The sequence below is a fragment of the Amblyomma mixtum genome, chromosome 9 (assembly GCF_055824585.1).
Source record: "Amblyomma mixtum isolate Tamu chromosome 9, ASM5582458v1, whole genome shotgun sequence".
Classification (NCBI taxonomy): domain Eukaryota; kingdom Metazoa; phylum Arthropoda; class Arachnida; order Ixodida; family Ixodidae; genus Amblyomma; species Amblyomma mixtum.
Genome location: NC_143020.1, coordinates 8828789 through 8855895, shown reverse-complemented (window position 1 = coordinate 8855895; position 27107 = coordinate 8828789). Strand labels below are relative to the sequence as shown.

The following is a 27107-nucleotide window of genomic DNA, read 5'->3' as shown; positions in this document are numbered from 1 at the left end:
GGCGTACAAGGCTCCTCATTCACCTGCTGGGAAGCGCAGCACAGTTTATTTCCCGCGGAGGCACCGATCTCAACACAGTGCTGAAGACAGCACGACAGCCTTCGATGACGTGTCTTTCCCCCCCTGCCCACCGGCTGGGAAACGGCAGGAAATTCCTTTCCCACGATGGCGCTGCACCTGGCAATTCGACACGAGAGTGTTCGAGGACTGCTGGCTTTTCCCCTTCCCATCGACCGAGCCGCAAGACAGCGAGAGAGACCAGCGCCGCCCCCTGACGTGGGTGGTATCGCCAGTGCCAACAACTGTCCACCTGATTGGACATCGATCTCCGAACTTTATTCCCCAGTCAGGGATCTGGAGAATACGAAGAGCATTTAACGCGATGTTGTTTGGTGACCGGAGCATTCCAATCTCGACTGTAAAATGTAAAATAAACCCTCAGCACAGTTTTCTCTATATCGGAGTTCAACCCCGTCCTTCGGAGCCGGGACCTGCAGGGCTGAACGAGTCAGTCAACACCAGTACCCCTCCGTCTCCAACAATGTGTACGCCTGCCTTAACGCGAACAGACAGACGCGGACTAGCCAATATAAGAAGGGCGTTGACCACCCGAGCCGCCGTTTAAGCTTCAGTGATCAAATTGTGTTTTGTTTGTTTGCCTCTCTCTCTTGAGGTAGTGCACTTTAAGTGCAATAATTCTTTTGTACTGTAATCTCTCTCAAGTGTAACTTTGCTGTTTGTGGAGTGTCTCTTGAAGAAGGAATGTGTCTGAAAAATAAAAAGCTGTCTGCAATTGTACATACATGTCTTGCTCGCATTGTTTGCCTCAATCTATAGAAAAGCTGTAACAGCTGATGAGCGGCGCTCAAATTTCTGATTAGGAAATAACGTAATCATCGAGATTTCTTAAAAAGAAAGACTAAAGATAAAGATGAAAATACTTTATTACGTACCGCTCATGTACCAAACCGGACACACCAACTTCACCCAGTGTTCCCTCCTGGCTGTCCGCAAACAAATATATGAGAATCTAACAACACTTGATAAACCAACCATTCGGTGATGCAACGGAGCACAAAACATAACACAGAAAAATACGTGGTAATCGAAACTGTGAGGACAGGAAAAAGACGTCTGATCTAAATTCAGAATTATAAAGCATCCTTCGGAAGCTCAGCAACGTTTAAACGTAGCACCTAGCTGTATGAGCGTAGAAGAGGGATAGGCCGGAGGCTCTGGCTTTGGAAGTGGCCAGTAGCTGTCCGAGGAAAGGTGTCTACCTCGGGTGCACCTAAGGGGAGGTCTTCTCCCCCTTCACTCGGGGATAGTCGACGTTGCTGAAGCCGTCGGGCAAAGGCAGCGAACCTTTTTTCACTATGTTGCTGAAGACTGCGCGAGCCTCGTGGTCGTCTAGGATTCCCCACAGGTTCGGTCCAGTAGCGAACTCCTCGGCCGAGAGCGCGAGGAACCGAAGTTTGGGGAAGAAGGGCTTCACGAGCACTCGGAGCTCAGGCTCTCCGTCAACGACACGGGCTGAGTGAAGCCACTGCTCCTCTGCCCATCTTTGGAGGGCCTGCATAACCGAAATCTCGGGCACTTCAACGACGTGGTCGATGACGTAATCGACCGTGTACTCCGAAGAGCATGCGAACGCATCTGAGGACAGCACGGTGAGGCTATCTGCCAGGATGAGATCCAATGCAGGGAGGTCACTGTGATCTTCACCCATAGTGATGGCGTAGTCTAAGACCGTGCACACATCCTCTGGCTTCATGTTGTGCTTCACGTAAGCGATGCACTTTTCTCCGATTTCCGGTACCAGGTACTTGAGAGCCGCGCTTCGAGTGCACAGGGCCTGATGCACGGTTCCCACTTCCAGCTGGCCGCTGTAGAAGTACCTGCATTGAACACAATGGATACCAGTTGTTTAAGAGTTCACGACACTCAATTTTCGAACATAAACTCCTTGCACTTTATTTCCGATATGCAAAAATTTAGTTCCTCGAAATTTGAACTTAATACGTCAGGGAGATGCTTCGAGTGTGATTTATATTTCGCTGTTGTTTTTTAACCGCTTCCTGGTCTGACACCCTTGGGATCAGTAACGCAAGGAAGGGGTAAGGGCCTCGCATCATTTGATTCACTACCCATGTGCTGGCAGGCCGGGGAACAGCGTCTATTTGATAAGCTTTGCAGCAGAAATAAATTTTCTTGTTTTTGCGGAACCCTACTGCATAGTATGTGCGCTTTTTTTATTATATACCCTAAAGGCCAATGTGGGCATTACATGGGGGGAATATCACGCAAGAAAAGCAAATAATAAAATTCAATATGTCAGGGCGCTTAAAGAACATTCGAGAATACATCGTAACAACAAGTCTAAGCAGCCAACAATAAGGACATTATGAACACAATACGCCAAGACTGAAACATGCAAGCATGGAATACAACGTACCCCAAGGCTTTAAAAAAAAAGTGCAGAGATTCCAAGCAAACCAGTCAAAAGATAAATCTTGCACACCTACTCTGTTAAACTCTCTTTTACTGAAAATAACTTATCGCAATCAACCGGGTTAAATATAGAATAGGGGAGGGTAATCCTTTTTCTTAGTGTCTGGTGCAAAAACGAAAATCTGACTGCATCTGTGCAAGTGGAGGTTCCATTTCTTATTGTGGTTAAAACCATGAAATGTACGTATGGCATACACAAGACCGGCCTTTCTCCCGACGCACTCATTAATATACTTAGAAACACACATACAACTCCCGGTACCTCAAACCCCCTGCCCCCCTATACAGGCGAGCGTATCGCGTCTGTCAGACGTGTGGCGCTTCGGCTCCGTCATTTTTTGACAGGAGCCACGACTGAAGTCGTCGGACCTCATCAATTTTGCTCACTTTGGATTCGGCAAGCTGATCGGCATCCGTGGACACCAATTTCATTCAGGTGGGCCCAGTTTTTCAAATTTTAAAGCGGGTTTTCCTTCCCGCCTCCGGTGCCGACGATAAGCCTAACGGCTGCGCCGGCGTTCGGCTGCGAGGGAGCTCCTGCTTTCTGCAAGATGACGGAAACGCCCGTTCAACGCGGTTATGACCCGGACGCCATGTCTTGGTCGACCGTTCCCGTCACTGCGGAACCCAAATCGGCACCCGCGGACCCGATTCGCAATGAATCTCTCCTCCGTCTACTTGAGCGTCGCTCCAGACGAGAGGCCAAAATAGCGGCGGACGCCTCGGCAACCGCCGAAAATGCTACCCGCCAAGCTCCCGCCTCGCAAGCGGCGAAGGACTCCGGCCGTAAGGGCCGCAACCCAGTTACCAAGTGGAGGCCCAAGCCTTTACCAAAGTTTCAAAAGGACGACTTTGTCATCGTGATCAAGCCCCGGAAATCGTTCGCCATCCGGGACGCCTTTCAACACGGCGAGCTCGGTGCCGCGTTCGGCGCTTTCCTCGGGGCGCCTCAGGCAGCCGAGTTGAGCCTCCTTTTAAGCAAGGAACAAAATTTGATCCTCGCCAGCACCCGGAACGCTCACGTCGCAGACCGTCTGCTAGGCGACTTTTCTATCAAATCGACCAAAGGAGATGTGCCTCTCGCCGGCCATCTCAAAGAACACGAAGCGGACATCTGCTATGGGGTCATTACGGTGCCCAACGAAGAGACGTCTGAGTCTCTCCAACCTTGCGTGCAGTGGAGGAGCGACACTTTACTCGATATCCGAAAATTCGGCTCCTCAAACAAGGCTCGGCTCACTTTTGCCGGCACGGTGAGGCCTCGATACGTACACTACAATTCTGAGATTGTCACAGTGCACCAATATTTGCGCACTATTCCGGCCTGCAGTTTGTGTGGAACTGTCGGCCATCGGGCGGACTCTTGTCCCAACCCAACACAAGACAAGTGTGGCCTGTGTGGACAGCAGGCACCCATAAAAGAGGGGGTGCGGGCCCCTCACCAGTGTATGCCAAAATGTGCGGTTTGTGGTGGTGGCCATGCCACGAACTCGCGGGACTGCAGTGCTAAATATCGGCATACCAAGCCAGCCGCCCCTAAGGGCGGGAACTCCAGCGTGACGGGCAGGCAGCCACATCACCCTGGTAGCGTCGGCAGCGACGCTTCAAAACGACAGACGCCTACCAGCGGGAAGGACATCAAGGGCTGTCAAGTGCCACCCCCGCCCCCACACGGCGGCCAGGAGAAGCAAGCCCGCTCCCAAGACAAGAGTGGCGCGGCCGGTTCCTGGGCCAACGCTGTCAAAAATGGCAAACAGGTGAGCGGTTCAGGCAGGGTTGCCTCCTCCTCCCACCCCCTCTCCCCTCCCCCTCGCTCGGCGGCTGACGCTGAGCTCCACAACCTTGTAGCTTCTCTCCGGGCACAAAACGAGATGCTACTTGCCAAAATTGAAGCCTTAGAAGCTAAAACAACTCCCCCTCCCCCTAGTACCCCCGACACGGACGCTATGGAGAGCGAGACGGCGGTGGCGCCGGCTCTGGAACCTTCCCTTGCCGAACTCGAAGCCCGTCTTAATGCCAAATTTGACACCCTGTTGGAAACTGCGATGGAACGCCTCATCGCTAGAGTCATGGAGGCCATCCCCTCTATGATCGCTCAACACGTCGCGACTAACACCCGCCTTTCTCGAAGAACCGGTCCTCTTAAGGACGTATCTGGTCGGCCCTCCAGATTGTCCCGCCGAGTAAATGACCTTGACGATGACGAAGATAGCTGCCCCCTTCCAGTTGCTGAGCTTCAGCCCCTGGTGTCTGGCTCGGGGGCAACCTCACTTCCACCTCTCACCTCTAAATCTGAGCATGGCGGGACACCACCGGTGTAGGCGCTCCCCTCTTTCCAAATCGGCTTCCCCCATTACGATTACTCAATGGAACTGTCGGGGGCTCCGGTCCCGTTCCAAGCGGGCCGACCTCCGACTTTTCCTTTCAACTTTTCAGCATTTGCCTGCCGTAGTTGCCCTCCAAGGGCCAGGGAAAGGCGCCGTACTAACAAATTATACGACGTTCCAGCAGGACCCCTCGTCTTGTCTATTAGTCCATAGAAATTATACAGCCAACCAGGTCGACTTAGACATTCAGCTTGAATACTCCTATGTAATGGTGACCCTCCTCCCACTCCGCAAACAGGACCCACCGCTACACATACTCAATGTATACTGCAATCCGAAATTGCCGAATGTATCATTTGCGGACCTCTTTAGCCGCGCACTGAGAGTTGCGGGTCGAGACCCCCTCCTGATTGTGGGCGATTTCAACGCTCCCGCTCGGATGTGGGGTTACTGCCGTGAAGAGAAGCGGGGACGCAAGTTGGCGGAGCTTGCGTCAACGCTGGGCCTCACTCTTCACACTGACCCAGTCCACCCAACTCGTATAGGCAACTCCGTGACTAGGGATACATGTCCGGACTTGACCTTCACCCGCAACATTCAATATGCAGACTGGGTCAACACCGAGGAAACCCTCGGCAGCGACCACTGCCTCCTGAATACTACGATTAGGACCCTTCCTTTCGCGCGACCAACAACACAAGCCCGACTCCCAGATTGGACCAAGTTCAGGCAGAATTATAACAATGTCACACCCATACATGAGCAGGGCTACCAGTCTTGGTCACAACAATTGGTCTCTGGCCTTCGCTCCTCCGAAACTCAAATTCAGCTCTCAGAGGCGGTCTCGGATGTGGACAACCACCTGGTCCATCTCTGGGAGGCCCGGCATTGCCTCGTCCGTCGGTGGCGCCGGCAAAAGCACAACCGGAAACTTAAAGCTCGCATCGCCGAGCTCACTCAACGAGCGGCTGAGTATGCGGTCCAACTCGCCGACTCCAACTGGGTGGCCCGATGCAATACGGCCGCGCGGCAAATGTCCAGCCGGAACACGTGGCGACTCTTTCGCGCCCTAATTGTCCCAACGCAAACACGCACGGAAACTCAAAAACACCTCCAAAGAGCAATACACAGCTTTCAGGGCAACACAAATCAATTGGCGCACAAGCTCCGGGACCAGTACTTGTTCACCACCCAGGACTCCCGCGGGCCGGCGTACTCTTATGCAGGTTCTGAGAACGTTGAGCTGGATCAACCGTTCCAGCTCCACGACCTGAAGGCGGCCCTGGCAAAAATGAAACGCGGCACCGCTCCGGGTCGGGACAAAATTACAGTCAAATTGTTAGCCAACCTCCCCGACCCAGCATACATGTCTTTATTGAATTACATTAACTCAATCTGGCTTGGGGAAGTGCCACTACCCATCGAGTGGAAGACCGCCCTGGTCACCTTCATTCCTAAAGCTGGCAAGGCCATCAACACGGACAACCTCCGCCCCATCTCTCTGACTTCCTGTGTGGGCAAACTCATGGAGACGATGGTACGTGACAGGTTGTCCGAGTTCATGGAATCCAAACACCTTTTCACAGACACCATGTTCGGATTTCGCCCACACAGATCTGCACAAGATGTCCTGCTACAACTCAATCGGGCTGTCCTCGACCCCGTGGAATGCCCTCACAATGACAAGGTCGCACTCGCCTTGGATTTGAAGGGTGCATTCGACAACGTTACCCACGAGATCATTCTCACCCACCTCTCTCAAACTAACTGCGGCAGAAATGCCTTTCAATACATTCGGCAATTTTTAACCGACAGACAATCTTACATTCGGATCCAGGATAAAGAACATGGCCCTTTTCATTTAGGAACCAGGGGTACACCCCAGGGCGCGGTGCTCTCTCCTCTCTTATTCAATTTGGCTATGATGCGCCTACCGGCCCAGCTGGATGCTGTCGCCGGTGTGCAGCATGCGCTGTATGCTGATGACATCACCCTGTGGGCCACGCACGGTTCCCTTGCAGACATTGAGGCTAACCTGCAGGAGGCGGCGACCATAGTGGACCGTTATGCTCGCCGCTGCGGCCTCCAATGCTCCACCCAAAAGTCTGAATTTGTGCACATACGCCCCTCACCAAAGTGCACAGCCAAAATTTCATTGTCTCTTGAGACAGGTCCAATCCCTGAAAATATCGAAGTCCGGGTACTGGGGCTCTTTATACATCAAGACAGATGGTCAGAAACAAAATTGGCCAAACTCCGTCAGGTGGGGGACCAGGTGGGCCGCTTGGTCCGCCGGGTTTCTAACAAGCGCGGGGGGTTACGATGTAAGGACGCCTTGCGGCTGGCGCATGCATTTGTAACCAGTCGAATTCTATATTCGACTCCATACCTCCACCTGCGGAAGCAAGACGAGGATTCACTCGAAGTCATCCTCCGCGAAATTATTAAGCGGGCTCTAGGCCTCCCCGTGACCACCTCCAACAAGCGCCTCCTGGGCCTAGGCAGGGTGAACACAATTCGGGAGCTCCGGGAAGCCCACTTGACTAACCAATACACACGTCTCTCGAAGACATCGTCGGGTCGCCGCCTCCTTGCCCGGCTACACATCCAACATACCACTCTCATGGAAGAGCGCGTACGTATTCCATCCCAGTGGAGATGCGCCCTCCACGTGCGCCCTCTTCCCGCGAACATGAACCGTGAGGACCATAATGGCCGGCGCCTGGCGCGGGCGGAAGCCCTGGCCCGCCACTATGGATCGAAACCCGGCGTATTCTACGTGGATGCCTCAGGCCCCCACCATGGGGGATGGTACACAGCCGCAGTCGTCCACCAATCCAAAACAGTGAACGGCCTTACTTTCCGAGCCCGTGACATAACACACGCGGAGGAGGTCGCCATTGCGTTGGCTGCATCTGATTCCAATTCAAAAACAATTATTTCCGACTCGCGAGGGGCATGTCGGAACGTCGAGCAGGGCTGGGTACCGTATCTAGCATACCGCATTCTTCAAAACAGCGTCTACACCGGTGACCCCGCGCACCGGCGTATCGTTTGGGCTCCCGCTCACATGGGCCTTGAGGGAAATGAGGCAGCTGACGCCGCCGCCCGCGCGCTCTCTCACCGGACATTCCCCTCCGACCCTGACGATCAGGAACTCGAATTTATTCCAGCTTACACCTTCAAAGACATCGTTTTACTCTATCAATCTGGCCATGGTCTTTATCCCCGCCCGTGTAAAGGTCTGTCAAAGGCGGAGGAGCGGCTTCTGCTCCGCCTGTATACTAATACTTTGCTGTGCCCGGCAGCTCTGAAACACTTCGACCCTTCTTTCTCGGGCAGCTGTCCGCACTGTGCGGAGAAGTCTTCGGACATCTACCACATGGTGTGGGCCTGCCCCTCCAACCCTGCTATCCCCCCTCACCCCAACCCAACCCGGGAGGACTGGGAGGCGGCCCTGCTCGGCTGCTCTGACCTGCAGGCCCAACGGGCCTTGGTCGCGCGAGCCTGGGCGGCGGCCGATGCCACTGGGGTCCCGAACTAGGGACCTCCACCTAGTATTTGTAAGGGCTGGCCCCCTCTGGGTCAGCTCATGCATAACCTCCTGTATTATACCTGTACATAAATGTTTCCCACCACCACCCCGAATGCCAACCTCGACGCAGAGATCACGGAGACAGAAGTCAGAGCGGCCCTCCTGACTCTCCGCTCTAACTCCACCCCAGGAGTTGACCGGATCTCTAATGCCATGCTCCGCAATTTGGACGATCAATCGATCGCCCAGCTCACGGAGTACTTCAACAAATGCTGGCAGGAGGGCGCTCTTCCCCAATCCTGGCGTCACGCCAAAATCATATTCATACCAAAGCCCCACAAACCACTTACACCCTCAAATCTCCGTCCCATTTCACTAACCTCATGCCTAGGCAAGCTTTTCGAACACGTCGCACTCGCTCGACCCACCCAACACATGGCGGAGCAAGACCTCTACCCGCACAGCATGGTGGGTGTGAGGACTCTGTGAGATTGCAGGTCTTATTTTCAACAAACACCAAAGTACAAACAATAAACGAGGCGGATTTTATCAAAACGGAAACCAATTTCAATATGAGCGAGAAAAAAAGGAAAGGAACATGAGAACAACGCAACGACACACGGGAAAAACACACGGGGAAACAGAACAAGGTGCTTACGAAAAATGCAGAAAAAAAAAGAGTCAAAGAGGAAAGTCACACTACTTGTCTTATTCGAGCAACGAGCGGAGAGGACTGGCTGGGTGTCGGGTAGTCAAGGAGTCTCTTGGCGTTCCAACGTCGATGTAAGGCTACCGCAGCGTCAGCGTTCGTGGGCTCCCGGCACGGTTTCCAGGTCTGGTATCCCGGAAAAGTCACGTAGGCGCCCGAAGCGGCCTATGTAGAGCAGCTGACGGATGGACGGAGAAGAGTAGCGCCTGAGCCTGGTGGTTGAGGCTCTCGACGATGGAAGTCCAGGTCTGGTGGCCCGGACGTCTGCGGCTAAGGCCCAAGCCCGGAACTCGGGGAGCCAGCAGAACTCGTCCACGTCCGTCGCCCACCGCGCTCTTCTCTTCTCTGCCACGTAATCCTGTTCGACCTGTCCCGGCGTACCCCTCAGCACGCGCTCCTCGTGCTTTGTCTTCTCCTCACGAACGCCGCTGGGTGGCGCTATCTCCTTACAGAAGGCCCCTCTTCGGAAGTTTTTTCCAAGGGAAAGAACTCAACTTCAGGAGAGCGACACCAGACGCGTTCGACGATCGCAACACAGAACACCGCACCACAGCGCGCACACTACACACCACACACAATACGACGGTCGTCAATGTTCGAAGCGTTCACAGACCTTCGCACACACAGCACAGAGAGCACATGGAAAGTCAACGTAAAGCGTCCATAGAGGGCGAAGAAACACGGAAAACATAAAAAGTAGATAGCCGACACTCAAAAACAAACATGAACAAACAAAAACAATTCCAACAATAGGTGTGGGCTACATTCTTCCGTATTCCATTGTTCCCATCAAACCACATCACCGTCGCGAGAACTTTTCCGGCTAATACTTCCATTTTCCTTTGTGAAACCGTTTTCTCCACACCGACCTCAGTTTCCACCATGATTTTACATGTTCCCGTCCTATGATGTTATTCACTCTGTTCTCCCTTGCCTTCGACACAGTCTGCTGACACATATCACACGATCTGACATAACTCTTAATGTCAGCCTGTACACCGGGCCAGTAAAACTCAGTGAGCACCCTAGCTATTGTTTGCCGTATTCCATGATGGCCGGATAATGCACTCTTATGTGCCAACTTAAGAACTTGCGTGCGTAAGCCCTTCGGTACCACCGCTTGCTCAACGACCTGGCCGGGACACACTTGGTATGTCCGGAAGAGAACACCGTCATCAGTATCAAAGGAGTGGGCGGTCTGTCCCTTGCCATGAAATATTTGCCCCAACTTCCTGCGACACACCTCTAAGGTCGGGTCTTCTTCCTGTTTGAGGCGAAACTCCGGCAGTGACCAGTGGAGTGTGTTCAGAGTGGGGCTTTTACTACTCTCTGAAACCTTTGCTGTCACCATAAGGGAAGGAACATCGACCGCACCCGTCATGGCAAGGGAAACTGCCTGATCAGTGAGAACTGGCGGGTCAACCGAGAATGGAGGTTTAGCCCCGGGGACATTGCCTATTATAATGTCGTACAAGGGTGTAGACAAGCAGCGCGCGATGGCCTTACCCGAGAAGTATGGAGAACAAATCACCACCTCCGCTTCCGGAACTTCTACACGAGTCCCATTGGCCAAGAATAATGTGGCCTGTTTCCCTGTAAGCGCCGCTGCCGGTACAAGGGACTCACGCACAACAATGCCGGTGCTGCCCGTATCCCGTAAAACCGAACCAGGCTGGCCGAACACCTCGCCGTGCCCCACTGGCATAGCAACTTCCACCGGGTTGGAAGGACAGACCATCTCCCCCAACTGGCCCTCTACGCGCGTTACCACTGCAGTGCTATCGGGATGTGAATATCGAGGTGTCATGCAACAGGCGGACTCCTCACGGTCTCCTGGCCTCTTAGCTTTGCACGACTGGGCATCATGTCCTACCTCGCGGCACCAGGTGCAATACGATTGCTTCGGCTTCGTCCGACAATCCGCCGCCTTGTGCCCAGTCTTCTCGCAAAGAAAACACCGCAGGCGAGATTGTGAACCTGAAACCTCGTCCTTGGCTTTATTCATCGTATGCTCCCACTGTTCTTTGAAGAACAACAAGTTATTTTGCCGCTGTGCTTCAAGAAAATGATCGGCAGCCTCCGCCAGCTTGGCAACTGTCTTGCCCTCCCGCTCACGTAAGAAAAGGGCTAAACGAGAATGACAGTTGTTCAGAAATTGTTCGCTCACGACCATCTCGCGAACCACCTCAAAAGTGCGGCCTTCTCCCCGCATCTCGACCCAACGGTCAAAGAAGCTAAACAACCTGGCAGCATATTGCGAGGCCGTTTCTCCATCCTGGGGCTTGCTCTGGCGAAACTTCTCTCGGTACCCTTCCGCGGTGAACCTAAACCTCTGAAGCAAGGCAAGCTTCGCTTTATCATAATCCACGGAATCCTCAGGCGAGAGCCGACCGAAGACCCTAAGTGCTTCGCCGCCAAGGCACAAGCTCAACGCCGTTGCCCACTTTTCTTTTGGCCAACCCTGCCCCGTGGCCACATGCTCAAACCTCTTTAAGTAGGCATCGAGGTCATCCCGCGCTTCATTGAACTGTGGTATGAGGCTGTGCGGGTTAATGGAGCTGGTCGATGAGACGCTACGCTCTCCACGGTCACTCGGAGGATTTGCGCCACCCTCCATGAGCCTTATTTGTAGCTGCAAGTTCCGCGCCTCTAACTCCAAGCGTTCCTTCGCAGCCTCTCGCTCAGCCTCTAAATTCCGTGCCTCTAATTCCAATTTCTGCTTCGCAGCTTCACGCTCAGCGGCTCTCTCTTCCCGTGCCTTACGAAGCTCGTCCTCCACCCACGCTCGTAACTCCGCGCCGCACAAGCCCATGCGCTCGCCTAAAGTAACCAAATCTGAAGCGCTCATATTGTTCCTAAATTAACACAACAGGCAAATAAATAAAAACCGACCTCGTCCTGTCGTGGACGCCAAATTTGTGAGGACTCTGTGAGATTGCAGGTCTTATTTTCAACAAACACCAAAGTACAAACAATAAACGAGGCGGATTTTATCAAAACGGAAACCAATTTCAATATGAGCGAGAAAAAAAGGAAAGGAACATGAGAACAACGCAACGACACACGGGAAAAACACACGGGGAAACAGAACAAGGTGCTTACGAAAAATGCAGAAAAAAAAAGAGTCAAAGAGGAAAGTCACACTACTTGTCTTATTCGAGCAACGAGCGGAGAGGACTGGCTGGGTGTCGGGTAGTCAAGGAGTCTCTTGGCGTTCCAACGTCGATGTAAGGCTACCGCAGCGTCAGCGTTCGTGGGCTCCCAGCACGGTTTCCAGGTCTGGTATCCCGGAAAAGTCACGTAGGCGCCCGAAGCGGCCTATGTAGAGCAGCTGACGGATGGACGGAGAAGAGTAGCGCCTGAGCCTGGTGGTTGAGGCTCTCGACGATGGAAGTCCAGGTCTGGTGGCCCGGACGTCTGCGGCTAAGGCCCAAGCCCGGAACTCGGGGAGCCAGCAGAACTCGTCCACGTCCGTCGCCCACCGCGCTCTTCTCTTCTCTGCCACGTAATCCTGTTCGACCTGTCCCGGCGTACCCCTCAGCACGCGCTCCTCGTGCTTTGTCTTCTCCTCACGAACGCCGCTGGGTGGCGCTATCTCCTTACAGTGGGCTTCCGTCCCCATCTGTCAGCACAGGACGCCATGCTCCAACTCACGCAGGACATTTTCGACCCCCTCATTCCGGGTCACACAAAAGCTGTCTTAGCCTTGGATCTCTCCAAGGCCTTTGATCGCCTGGACCATCAAGCGATCATGGCGGCTTTCTCCCCCTTGAACATAGGTGAACGTATGTACACCTATATTCAAACATTCCATTCTAACCGCACGGCCGAAATTCACTTCGGTCCCCACATCTCCCCCCCATACACCCTTAGTGGGGTCGGAACACCCCAGGTGTCCGTCCTCTCCCCTTTCCTCTTCAATGTCACTCTCATTCCCCTTGCCCACAAGCTACAAACTATCCCTCACCTTCGGCATACACTCTATGCCGATGATATCACGCTATGGACCACCCATGGCAGTGATGGAGACATAGAGAACACCCTACAGTCCGCGGCTATCCTCACCCAAACGCATGCGCGGAGTATCGGACTCTCCTGCTCACCGGAGAAGTCGGAGCTCCTCATAATCCGCCCTACAACACGAAACTGCCCCACAGCCCCCATCACCGTGACACTGGAAAACCGGCCCATCCCGGAGGTAAACACTCTCCGGGCACTTGGCCTCCACATCCAGAACAACGGGAAAAACACACTCACCATACGGAAACTCAAGCAGACAACTGTGTCGATATCACACCTAATCCGCCGCGTTTCTGCACACCACCGGCGCATGAAGGAGCATGACCTATGTCGTCTCATTCATGCCTTCGTCCTCAGCCGCTTTATCTTCACGCTCCCCTACCTGAAACTCCAGGCCGGGAAAATCTCCACCCTGGATACCATGATTCGAACAGCATTTAAGACAGCATTACACCTACCCCTAAATACCTCAACCGAAAAACTCCTTCAACTAGGCCTACACAATACGATAGGGGAGCTTATTGAGGCCCACCGACAGACACAATACATACGTCTCGCGAGAACCACCACCGGGAGACACATCCTACACACCCTCGGTATACGCTTACCAGTTACCGATCCCACACAGCTCCAGGTCCCCCGCCTCATTCACCGCGATTTATTTATTAAACCTCTCCCCAAAAACATGCATCCCACCTACCACGAACCCCGCCGCAGAGCTCGCGCACGGGCACTCCACAAACACTACGGCACGGAAACGTATGCCGTTTGGGTGGATGCCGCATGCACGGGCGAGGACGCGGTTGTAGCCATCCCGAACCCCTCCCTCCAACCCATTGCCACCCTTCACATAACCCCTAATGCCACTTCGGAGGAGGCCGAAGAGGCGGCCATTGCCTGGCCATCACCCGCACGGAGGCCCGATATATACTGTCAGATTCCAAAACTGCCATACTAAATTTTGCTCGCGGGAGAGTTCACATCCCTGCATTTCGCATACTGGACTCCCTCGCCGCGTACTCGCCCCGCCACGTGGAGCTGATATGGGTGCCTGCCCACTCCGGGAATCCCGGAAACGAGGCCGCCAACGCTTTAGCCCGAGCTTCTCTCAACCGGGCACCGGCGGCCTCCGACCTGGGGTTCTCGTGGGAGCGCATGCACTCATTCAGTGAAATGACGCAGGCCTGCAAAGCCGAGCGTCGGCTCTACCCCCCACCTCATCCTTCCCTCGGCAATTACCATCAGACACTTTGGAGGCGGCTCCAAACATGCACTTTGCCTCCCCTTATATACGCTCGCGATATCACCCAGTCCACACGAACCCTTCCTGTACCCTCTGCCACCACCCCAAAGCCACTCTCGACCATATTTTTTTCCTCTGCCCGGCGGATCCTCCCCCGCGGGGCCTGGAGCACCTTACCACTTGGGAGGCTTGGGAGACCCTACTGCGCTCCGAGGACCCGGCCAAGCAAGCCATCGCCTCCGGCCGGGCTGCCAGCGTTATGAGCCTCCGGGACATGAACGTTTGAGTGCAGTGGGGCCATGCGGGGGCCCAAGGACCGACGTGTCCAAAACTCATTTGTTACAAATAAAGGTTTTATCATCATCATCATACGCATGGCAGGCCTAACTGGCACTGAGGAGTATACGGTGTTGGGTTAAAGTATAATTTATGAAGAAAGGCAGGACGTGATATCTTACGTCTGCTTTCCAACGTTGGGAGGTTAAGGTTCTCTTTTACTGCAGTAATGCTCGAGTAACGCGAGTATCGACGTGCGAGGAACCGACTGGCCCTGTTTTGCACTGTCAATAAGGTTTTTTAATTAGAACACTAAATGAATGACGCATATTCAAGCTTTGGTCTGACTAACTTTGTATAAGCAATTAGTTGCGTATCGTTATTACTTTTGGAAAGAATCCGGCGAATAAAACCTGGGGTTTTATTTGCGTTAGTGAGAAGATGATTGATATGAGTTCTTCGCAAATGATTAGGGGGTTAAATGCACTCCTAAAGACGGAAAAGATTAAACAAACTCTATTTCAGCGTTACTGATTGTGTACGTGTTCGAAAGAACGTGACAGCGGACATTGAAACGCATTAAATTATTTTTTAGTCTTAATAGAAGTTTGCTATTCAGAGCACCACCTGTCTAATTTAGAGAAACTAATATAATACGGTCAGTAAAATTAGAGTTTGGACGGTTACTGACCCAATAATTGGCAAATAATATGTTTGATTATATAATGCTAGATGCAGTGTCGTCAATGTATAATAAAAATAATGTTACTGATCCTTAGAAAAGTGGCAACATTTATTTATTTACTGTGATGTGCCCTGTAATATGTCAGTAATGTCAGTGATGACGTGATGTCGACCAAGTGCGTACATAGATGCGGAAGATGGTCAGCACAGTACCGTCCCCCTCAGTCGCATCGTCAAAGATATATCTGCGTTATGTATGAGAAAAACGCAATCGCTTGAGGATTTTTAGTTTACCAGCCCAACAGTCATGGTACATGTCACGCGACATAGTGGTGGATCAACCGCATAATCTCTTGAGTGAACGTACCGAAGAAGGCCAAGAACGCCCTCCGGGTGCAAGTCTGTGATGATTACACGCTCTTCCTTGGGGAAGTCTCCATAGAACATGGCTTTGAAGACATCGTTCTGCAGCGCTAAGATCGTGCGATGCGCCTTGAATGACTTCCGCTGGTCGGGAAAGTGGGCACAATCCACGACGATCTCTACGTCGGCAATGTCCCCAGTTTGGAGAAATCTTGCAAAAGAGAACTGAGAGTGAAGGATAGACGTTAAGATTGTATCGTAATTTGTCAACGACCTCACATGAACAAATCTAAGAACACGCCTATATAACCCTGTTCCACAAACAACAAAAAAACTGAATAGGAGGCACACATCCTCGTGTACCGCTGCTGGTGAAGCAACAGACTTTCTTGGTCTGCAAAGCACAACGCATGTTGGCTAATGCAGACGCCCGCCTCCCCCTTGGCTATTTATTGCACTGAAATTTCAAGATGTGTCGCACCGACATGCACAATTTTAAGCTTGTAATCACGAGGTATCTCACCAAATACTTTACACAATTTTAAAAAATATATAGGCTTTTTCAGTCAGAAGAGCTCATTTCGTCATAGTCAAGTTTCGAACTCTTACGCTCCTCAGTTATTAATTACTCTTAGGCACCTTAATTATAGAGTAATGTAGCCCACCGTATGTAATGTGTACGTCAGTTTTTAGAATTTCTAAAATGCGCGTACCCTCAGCGCAGTGGCCCATCAAATTTAGGCTACATCGCGCCAAAATATATGCGCTTTCGAGAAGCTTTCAGGCAAAGAAATTTCTCCAGTGCACGTAAGACATCGAAATAGCCAAAATTTGTTGTGCTGCAGCTCCGAGGCTAACTGTATTTCCGAAATCCTAAAAACTGATATCGATATTTCTCACGGTCGGCTACACACCTCTCAATAATTAAGAAGCCCAACAGCAATAGCCACAATTTTAACCACTCTATATTAGTTAACCAGGCTGCTGTTAGTATGTCATAGCTGTGATGTACTACACCGCTCAAAGCTGTGCCGAAAGAAGCGGTCTTCTAACTGAAGAACCCTATTCTAAAAATTGTGCAACATCTTAGGTAAAAAATTCCACACACACACACAGCTACCGTAAACGTCTTAGGTGGTAGATTTGATTGTGGCTGGAAAGCGAATGTATCGACGTCTCGTTGTCACTTTTTAGGGTCAGCGCCACAAAGGCGTCATGGCGGGCGAAAATCTTATTCCACGCCACTGTTTCCCCCTTACATGGACGCTACCTCACTACGAGTATGCTAGCACCGTTCCTATGTCAAGGATGAGAGTGCTGCTGTGGACAAATTAAGGTTGGATTCCAGAGACTGATTACTACCTTCTAATGACAAAGAAGCTACATCAAACTAAGCTAGATCAAACTAAAATGGAGGTTTATGTAGCTAGAAAAGCCAGAAAATAAAATAGAGGTCTCAAGGCCAGATGGTCGTTTCTACAAGCCGACTGCGATGACTTCAGGTACTCCTGTTGCCAGATCTGTGACGTTAGACCACGGCGTCACTGACTTCCTAGCGACAATCGTGGATGTGTAAATGCTCTCGGTGCCGTAATTAATCAGACGAGTTTCAATTGCGAGAAGAATACTTCGTTTCTAACTGCACACTTCTCACGAATCAATATGTCTTTGCTTCCGAGCGATCGCCAACGACGCCACAAAACACGATTCTCCTAAAAACAAAAACGTAATGGAGTTGTCTCCAGTGCCATTTTTAGAACCAGCTCACATTTTTTTCGAAGCATTAAAAATTATTTTATGGCAATTATGCTCGCAAGGCTTACCTCCTGTATCTTCTCCGTCTGAGTAGAACATTGGACCTTGACACGGTCATGATACCCTGCCCTTCTTCTGTACTTGCAGTCGGTGTAACTACCGCAATCGTCGCAGTAACCTAAAAGTGATAAAGGAAAGAAGGGCGTACTGTGATTAAAACGTGAGGTACTTGATGCACAGTGACGTGATGTACACAAGTGCTAGTTTTCCTTTCCACTTCCCATGCACTGCGATGGGCCACCACGACGTCAGAAGCTGATCATGAAAGGGGCCCTCCCAATCGTTATGTCATACAGCAGTGTACGAGCGAGCAAAATAAGGGCTGCGGGAGGCGTCCAACTTGAGCTCGAAGCTCCTTTTTCTGAGCCTTTTCAAGTCAAAACACTTTGTTTCTCTCTGGTACGTCGCCATTTCTATTGCTCCTATCACTGCTGAGGTTCAGCTCTTTGATAGGCCAACTGCAAAGCAACCCATCGGGCTAATGCGTAGCAATATGGCCCTCTGACCGGACCGAAATTCGGCGGCTGGCAAGCTGTCGTACTGCCTGTGGCATTTGCATGAATATCTCATCCCGCGAAGCACAGAACGTTTTCAAAACGTCTTGAAACAGACACAAACGTGCGCTTCACACTAGATCGAAATGTCTTAAGTGATGTATGCAGGTAGCCACAGGGAAACCATCGTCACAAAGCAAAGTCGAGTCGTGAGGGGGGGGGGGGGGGAGCGGGGAAGAGACATGGCCTGGCACACTGATTACTCTATTAGACTGGCCTAGTGGAGAGGAGGTACGGCGTGTCACACAGTAGTAGTAGTAGTAGTAAAAGACTTTTATTCGACCAAAATTTATAGGCCGAGCATTTCGACCGCCTGGGCGACCAGAAGCCGCTGTTCTTCTTCCCCTTCAGCGCCAAGCCAGTCGAGCCAGGTGGTGATGGATAGAGAGGGTGGCGGGAAGGAACCCGACTGCTGAGCAGCCGGGCAATAGAAGAGGCAATGGGCCAGGTCCGCATAGATACAGGGGCAGTTGGGACAGGAAGGGTCCGATCGATAGCGATAGAGGAAGAGGCGGGACGGGGTGATAACTGCATTCATCTGAATGTGCCGAAGAAGGCGAGACTCCGGCACCGTGAGTGATGGATGAGGGGGAGGGTAAAGGCGTTTGTCGAGGCGGAGCTCAAGGTAGACCTCTTTTGTGGTGCGGCGAAGGGTGAGTCTCCCACCGTCCTCCGAGGGCTTGGGCCAGGGGATCAACAGTGCCCGGAAAAGTGTGTCGCGGGCGAGCTGATGGGCCAGCTCATTGCCGTCAATCCCTGAATGCCGAGGGACCCAGCGGAGGAAAACGATGGAAGGCTGCAGTGCGGAGACCGCTCGTTCGACCTCCTGTTGGAGAGAAGGGGTCATGGTGCGTTTCTGTATGTGGTGTATAGCGGCTTGTGAGTCTGAATAGACTGTGTACTCTTGGAGAGAGGGAAGGAGGGCAAATGACTGGAGGGCATGCGCAATGGCGAGAACCTCGAGGGACAATGCGTCTGGAGGGTGTAGATACGGCCCGCTGGTGTGGGTTTCAGGAGCAGGGAGGTGTGGATGGTACAGGGCGTAGCCGCAGGAACCTCGAGGAGCCACGAAAGAGGCATCCGTGTAAGCTACACCCTGGGTATCAAAGAGAGGGGAATGGTGCTGCGCGGCCGCATGACGACGTCCGGCGTGCAGGACGGGGGACATGTTGGTCGGGAGGGGAAGGATACGAAGATTGGGGGCGGGGGTGGGAATAGGAGAGGTAAACGGGGAGATTGGAATGGGCGAGATACCCGCTTGAGTCAATAACCACTGACCCTGACGGGTAAGGGAAAGCCGGGCAAGCTGCGAGTCACGATGGAGACTGAGAAGAGAACGAAGAGGATGGAAGAGGCCTCTGGCAAAGAGCTTAGTGGTAGAGGTAGTGATAGGGAGGTTGAGAGCTGCCTTGTAGAGGCCCACAAGGGCAGTCTCGAGAGCGTTAAGTTGAGTCTGAGTGAAGGAAACGTAGGGTGCAAAGTACAAGACCTTGTTGAGGGCCAGCGCGTGGGCAACTCGGCACGCGTGAGCCTCGTGGAGACCTGACACAATGATGGCATACAACGCAGGCGGAGACAGGACTCATACCCATACCGTCTGGCGGAGTTTAGAGCAGGTTTAGTCAAACCCGCACGAGCCAACCCGGAGCGCGAGCTTCACAGCCACGCGGATCGTTTGTCTTCGTCTTCCTCCGGCGGTCCGCCGAGATGTGGCGGTGCTACAACTCTCTTGGTCACGCCACCCTCCACCGTCAGGGGGCTAATGCTAACTCATACTCGACCGCACGAATTGCATAGGTTGTGTATCATTCTGCCGTTGACGAATTATCGGGGACAAAAGTAGAAGTGTCGAGAGCGGCCTAAAGGAGTGCATCTTCAGATGCCACCCGCACGCAGTCCTCTTTATGCTACCTCCTGCGCCTTTATCGCGTAAAGTGATTTCTTTGATGATCTCTCAGACGCCCTCGGCACATGGAGCGTTCGTTATTCCCTTCGGAGAAACCTGTTAATAATCCCTAATGCTAAGCAACGATCATTTCCTAATTCGTTGTTTTTATTTGCGCAGTGAATAAAGTCACTGGTGAAGCGCGTTTCCTTTTTTCACTTAGTGCAGCACAGTTTTATACGCAGCTTCGAACCAAGAAAGTTGATTTTGAGAATGCACACCAATATTAAAGAGTTCATGGGCTGTCAAAAGTTATGAAAGCGGCATGAAACTCACTAGTAAACAGGCAACAAATCACGAATATAGGAACAAACTGAAGGACGGCTAAAAACATTTTGAGTCCCTTTTGGTCTAGGTCATTTCTCGCTTCATTCGAAAACCGCGCACTTGTGGCAGGGCACAGAGGGAGGCAATCAAACCGCGGCACTCCGCGACGCGCGTATAACGTGATAGTAGATGTTTCTAGCATACAGGAGACATACTGATCATCATCATCAGCCTGACTACGTTCACTGCAGGACAAAAGCGTCTCCCATATGTCTCTCCAATTAAGCCTGTCCTTTGACAGCTGCGGCCACCGTGTCCTCGCAAACTTCTAATCTTCTTAATACCGTACTGCTCTGCCTGTCTAACTCATTGATCATGTTTTGCAGCTCAACTCCTGAGTGACTTGGCAAGGCAATGTCATCAGTGAATCGCAAATTATTCACGTATTAACTCTTATACCCTACTGTTCCCAACCCAGACCTCTGAATACCTCCTGTAAGCTGGCGGTGAATAGCATTGGCTAGATCATGTCTCCCTGCCTGACACCCTTCCTTATTGGAATTATATTGCTGACTTTATGAAATACTATGGTAGCGCTGCAGCAATTATAGACATCTTCCAGTATTTTCACATTAGACTCTTCTACACCCTGATCCCGCAATGCCTGCATGACTGCGAAGGTTTCAACCGAGTCGAAGGCTTTCTCGTAATTAACGAACGCTTTATACAGGGGTCTATTATATTCGGTGCATTTCTCCATCACCTGTTGGATAGTCTGAATATGGTCTACTGTCGGGTATCCCCTACCAAAGCCTGTCTGGTCATTTGGTTCATTGAAGCTGATCCGTCGGTAATTTTTCAGGTCCTTGACGTCTCCTTTTTTTTCATGAATTGAAGTAATGTTAGCTTTCTACCAAGCTCCTGGTACGCTCGAGGTCATAAGGAATTGCGCTTACAGGGTGCCCAGTTATTCTAAGTGCAGTGATGGCCTAGAGGTAGAGCATCCGCCTCGCGTGCTAGAGGCCCGGGGTTTGAATCCCGCTGCCGCGCAAATCTTCATAGGGTTTAAATAAATAAATAAAAAAAATTCCACGTGTCGATGGAATTGCATAACCAGGCCTGGGGTGCGGCCTGATCTCGGTGACCAGAAACGACAACGCACTCCCTCAGCAGGGCAGGATTTGGCCGCCCTCGTGCAGTACGTGTCCACAACCTTCTATAAACAAAACAATTAACCCTCGGCCCTCAGTCCCCAGCGGCTGCGGAACAACTCACCAAGGCGGTGCTGAGACCTGTGACGCAGCGGAGGGTGCTAAGAATATCTGGCTGCGGACAGGGCGCCATTGGAAACTGAACCTAGCAACGTTTAACGCTAAAACCTTATCTAGTGAGGCTACCCTAGTAGTGCCGTTCAAGGAACTAGCGGGTATTAAATGGGATGTCATGGAGCTTAGTAAGGTTAGGAGGACAGATAAGGCGCATACAGTACTAAAGGGCGGGAACGTACTGAGCTATCGTGGACTAGCAGACACACGAGAACTAGGTGTGGGATTCCTTCTCAATCGGGATATAGCTGACAACATGTAGGAGTTCTATAGTATTAACGAGGGTGGCAGCTATCATAATTAGGCTTAATAAGAGGTACAGGCTGAAGGTACGTGGCATAGGCCTGCGCGCCTATATTCAGCCGTGCTGACCAGGTCGTTTAAAACTTCTATGAAGACGTGGAATCGGCAACGAACCAAATAAACTTGCAGTACAAAGTACAGATGGGCGACTTCAATGCGAAGGCAGGCAAGAAGCACGCTGGTGACCAGGCGGTAGGTGACTATGGCATAAGCCCAAGGAATAGCAGGGGAGAGTTACTATTTCAGTTTGCAGACAGAAATAATTTACGGAACATGAATACCTTCTTCTGGAAACGAAAAAATAGGAAGTGGACGTGGAAAAGCAACAGCGTTTAGACTAAAAATGAAATAGACTTGATACTATGCGCTCATCCGAGCATCGTGCAGGATGTCGAGGTCCTCGGAAAGGTCCATTGTAGCGACCACAGAATGGTAAGGTCTCGAATTAACTGAGATTTGAAGAACTTATAATAATAATAATAATAATAATAATAATAATAATAATAATAATAATAATAATAATAATAATAATAATAATAATAATAATAATCTTTATTTCCATCGGTATGATGGAGGAGGTTGTGGGTAAAAGCTGCTCGTAAACAGCAGCTTGACAAAGGCCCACAGCCCCCCTCTACAAGGCAACAGCAGCAAGGCATGGAACAACATATACACATCTAAACTCTTCGCGATTTAGCAGAGCCAAAATAAAGTACAGTAGAAAGAAAAAAAGAAGAAAAAACAACAACAATGCAATAAATACAGAGTGCACAAAGAGGTACAATAAACAAATCATTAAATATACACATCATAGGAACACGGGTACAATTTTTAGGAGTGTATGCAGTGAAGCTGTCGTAATTCGCGTTTAGATATATTAAACAGGTCAGTCCCGGATTTTTTATAGTTATTTAATAGTGTTGGAAGGGTGAAGGATAATTTTTCGATTGCATAGTTGGTTCTAGGAGTTTGTACAATCCACTCCTCTTTATGACGGGCAGGGTAACAAACAGTTCTTTTTTCCAGTAAAGACAACTCATGCAAAGATTCAAGATGATTTTTTAATTCGCGCTGGAATGCAAGTGTTAGCTTATAATTGTATAGATTGAATACTGGTATTATGTTTGCTTTTGGGAAAAGACCTTGCGAGTGACTGTTGTATGATTGACTGAAAAGTATTCTGATAAGTTTTTATGAAGTATGAAGATCTTTTGCAAATTTGTATACGTGGTTGTGCCCCAGATTAAAAAACAGTAATTAAGATGAGAGTAAAACAGGGAATTATAAAGCAGAATCTTTACTTGATACGGAAGAAAAGCTCTGTAACGGGAAATAATGTCAACTGCTCGAGATAACTTGGTTAAAACAGCATCAATGTGACCATCCCATTGCATGCTCTGAGAAAATGTAACACCCAGAATTTTGATATTATTTGTGATTTCTATTGGTGCTCCACTATAAATTAAGCTTACATGAAAATTTAACTGCCTAGATTTAGGTCTAAATATTACAGCTTTCGTCTTATTAACATTTATGCTTAAATGGTTCGCTATTGACCACGTTTTAAGCTTGGTAAGGAGAGAGTTCGCGTCGCTGTGTAAGATGTGGCAATCTGGAGCAGAAAGAAATATGCTAGCGTCGTCGGCATATAAAACATACTTAGGCTCAGTAGAGAGGTTAGTGAGATCATTGATGAAAATTTTAAAAAGAAGCGGACCAAGAATGCTGCCCTGAGGAACACCTTTGATTATGGATTTTAATTCAGAACGATACTGTTCAATTTGGACGAACTGCTGCCGAAAACTGAGATATGATTTAATAAGTTCGAGAAAATGTCCTCGGATTCCATATATTTCCAGTTTCTTCAGCAAAGTTAAGTGATGAATACAATCGAATGCTTTAGAAAAGTCGACATAAATACCAAGTATAAAGTTATTTTTTTCAAATTCGGACAAAATAAACTCTTTCTGTTCCCGCAAAGCTAATTCGGTCGATTTATTCTTCCTAAATCCATATTGAGCATCTGAAATTAGTTTGTGTACATCAAAGAACGAGCAGAGTTGATTATGGATAAGCTTCTCCAAGCCTTTCGAAAATATGGGTAAGACGGATATGGGTCGGTAATTATTCATATCATTGGGATCACCTTTTTAGAGCGCAGCTCTTAGGCGTCCGTTCCTGGGTTTCGCGTCGTCGTCGGCGTTGTCGTCGGCCTCGTAACCAGCTCCGCCCCCCTTTCATCCGCAGCTCGGGTTGACTCACTATCGGCGTCAGCGGCATCAGTCAGTCGCTGCTATCTCTTCCCTCCTCCCTTTATGGTGTTGTCCGCTTGCTGCGCGCGCTTCTGCCCCCATCGTCTGCCGCTGGGTGTACACGCCGCCCCCCTCCCCCCTCTTCCTGCGAGTCTCCGGTTGTCAAAGCGCCGGCTCGAACTTAATTCCTTTCTTCGCTCCTCCTCCAATGCAACCCCTGTGCGGTGGCAATCAGAGAGCCAGATCGGTCGCGGCGGATCTGTATATGTGCACCGCCCGAGCCGAAATTGCCGCTGCCGTTCGCCACTGCGAAATTATCTGCCAGTTCTTTCTGAGCCATGAGCGAGACGACCGATGGAAGTCCTCCGTCTGCTAAAAAAAAAATTCTGTGATAGCGCATACATGTGTTGCTCGATTTCTTTGCCTCAATCTATCGAAAAGGTGAAACAGCTTATTTGCTGCGCTCAAATTTCGCATTAGGAAGTAACGTAATCGTCGGTAATTTTTTAAAGAGCATAGTTACTTTGGCGATTTGCATTCGTTTTGGAAACATGCACTTGTTTTTCAAATCATCTTTTGAATCATTTCAAATCAACTTAGATTTCAAGGGAACGGAGGGAGCTAGTGAAGCGGAAGGCCATTGACGAGTTAGCGGTAAGAGAGAAAGCAGAGGAATTCAAGACATCGCTACAGAATAGTTGTTCGGCTCTAACTGAGAAAGGCGATGTTAATGCTGAAAGAATGAACGATAATCTCACAGATATCATTACGGAGTGTGCAGCAGAAGTAGACGGTAGGATGGCTCGACAGGATACCGGCAAGCTATCTCAGGAGACGAAATATCGTATTGGGAAACGCCAGAGATGAAAGCCTCTAACCCTACGGACAGAATAAAGCTGGCAAAGCTATCAAAATTAGTAAGTGACCCCAAGGTAGCCGACATAAGGAAGTTTAACATGGAGAAAATCGAGCACGCTCTAACGAATAGAGGCAGCCTAAAAGCCGTGCAGAGAAAACTAGGAATACGTAAAAACCAGACGCATGCGCTAAGTGACAAACCGGGCAACGTCATTAGCAATAGGCATAAGATAGTTAAAGCAGGCGAAGTGTTCTGCACAAATATATACAGTAGCTGATGTAATCAGAACGTTAATGAGACAGGTAGGAGAGCAGAGCAATGGGACATCCCGCCAGTAACGACATAAGAAGTAAAGAAAGCCTCAGGAGCAATGGAAAGGAGGAAAACAGCTGGTGAGGATCAGGTAACAGCAGATATCTCGAAGGACGGAGGGGAGACGCGCTAGCGGAGACGTACACCGGTTTACGGAACGTCTCCCGCGCATGCGCAGTGACATGGCTGGGGGGCGGGGCCACTGAGCGTGCACAGTCGGCGTCCGGTAAACTAAAGGTTAGCTGCGGTTACCTACTACTGAACCTGGTAGGGAGCGAAAGCTATGGCGTTTTGGACAACATTAAGCGGCTTGGCGTCTGTAACGTTGAGTGCGTTCCGGACACTGTGTAGTCAGCGCGCCCACCCTGCCACCCTGACAGGTGGCAGTAGATCGCGAGTTTGCTCACCTAATGAACGCTGCGGCCTATGCCGCGTGTCTGTCACAGCGTTGTCAGCGCTAACGTAAGCAGGCCACTTCTCTCTCCGACCACTCTACGCACCTCAAAGCGCGATTTGGGCATCCACTGACCCAGGGAGCCAGTTCCTTTCCTTGAAATCATCGGAGTCTAAAACGTTGGCAACGCCAACGCCAATAACGCAATGAACGCCGGCGGCCTATGGCTTCAGTGTCGCGTTTCTGGCACAACGCTGTCAATGCCAACGCATGCAGCGCACATCTGTCACTACCGCAACGTAGCTTAAAGCGCGACTGAGGTGTCCACTGTCCCAGGTTGCCGGATCTGCGCCTCTGCTTTCGAAACTGCCGCTGTTCATCGGTATCGTGTGCTCAAAGTGCAACTAAGGTGTCCACTGTCCCAAGTGGGCCTAGTTATGGACTTTCCTTTCTTTTGCCTAATCTGAGGTCAAATGAAGGTGAGAACCGCAAGCGCCGCGAAGAAAGCCCGAGGTCCCGCCGTGAAGCTTTCGCTTCAAAAAAACTAAAAAGGAAAACAAGACAGAGATGACAAATGCCCGCCTCGCGGAGTAGTTCCACTCGCTCGAGGAATCGGGGGTATCTGCTGCAGCCGGCGTCGTTGCTTCGGCGGACGCGGCTGTTTCGACACCCGTCTGTTCTTCCAATCTTTCCTCTCAGCCCGCCGCGGTGGCTTAGTGGATATGGTATGGTGCTCGGCTGCTGACCCCAAAGACGCGGGTTCGATCCCGGCCGCGGCGGTTGAATTTCTGTGGAGACGGAATTCTAGAGGCTTGTGTACTGTGTGATGTCAGTGCAGGTTAAAGAACCCCAAATGGCCGAAATTTCCGGAGACATTCACTACGGAGTCCCTCATAGTCTGAGTCACTTTGCGACGTTACACCCCATGAATCAACCAATCTTTCTTCTCGCATATCTCAGTTCTTCTGTGTCCGCACGTGGCAGCGATTGTGGCCCATCTCCAGCCAGTGGGCAATCCAGCACACTTTCCTTTTCATCCTTCCTTCAGTCGCAACAACACTCACTCGATGTCGCGCTCACAGATAGGAACCACGTGGACGCTGCCTGGCTGTACCACCACCTCGCCAGCACAAACGAACTAGTTCTCGCCAAATAATGGTTCCGATAAAGTGAAACTATTAAGATCTGAGATATAAAACGCAGATTACTCACAGGACATTGTTTCCGGCAAATCTTCCACAGCAGGACGATCGCTCTCCGACGACTAACCAAGCTGCTACAAACGCAAGGAACGCGCACGCTCGAACAACGCATCAAGCGAGCGTGAAGAGGCTGTGGTTTTCCAAGCTTGTCGTAAACCGTTTCATAGGACAAGAAACGCCATCTGACGGCTTTATTCTGCGTACTGAGGCT

The 27107-nt window shown here is 50.7% G+C and overlaps 1 protein-coding gene across 2 annotated transcripts; it reads right to left on the bottom strand.

The window, feature by feature from the left end:
* Positions 1–926: 926 nt before the first annotated feature.
* On the bottom strand, positions 927–27040 carry LOC149328241 (BTB/POZ domain-containing protein 6-like). 2 transcript variants are annotated; one of them, XM_089559714.1, is made up of 4 exons: positions 26907–27040; positions 17492–17601; positions 15673–15893; positions 927–1898 (listed from the first exon to the last, which is right to left on the bottom strand). In XM_089559714.1, the coding sequence occupies exons 1-4, from the start codon at positions 26911–26913 to the stop codon at positions 1292–1294; spliced, it is 945 nt and encodes a 314-aa protein (XP_089415840.1). In that variant the 5' UTR covers positions 26914–27040; the 3' UTR covers positions 927–1291. The 2 variants fall into 2 exon arrangements, with proteins under 2 accessions (XP_089415840.1, XP_089415841.1); XM_089559715.1 differs by lacking the exon at positions 15673–15893.
* Positions 27041–27107: the final 67 nt, after the last annotated feature.

What these genes read in the sequence shown, in the direction of transcription:
- LOC149328241 (XM_089559714.1), bottom strand. An exon ending in AGACGGAGAAGATACAGGAG is followed by an intron (nt 15,894 to 17,491) that starts GTAAGCCTTGCG and finishes CTTCACTCTCAG; the next exon opens with TTCTCTTTTGCAAGATTTCT. An exon ending in GGCGTTCTTGGCCTTCTTCG is followed by an intron (nt 1,899 to 15,672) that starts GTACGTTCACTC and finishes TGTTCAATGCAG; the next exon opens with GTACTTCTACAGCGGCCAGC.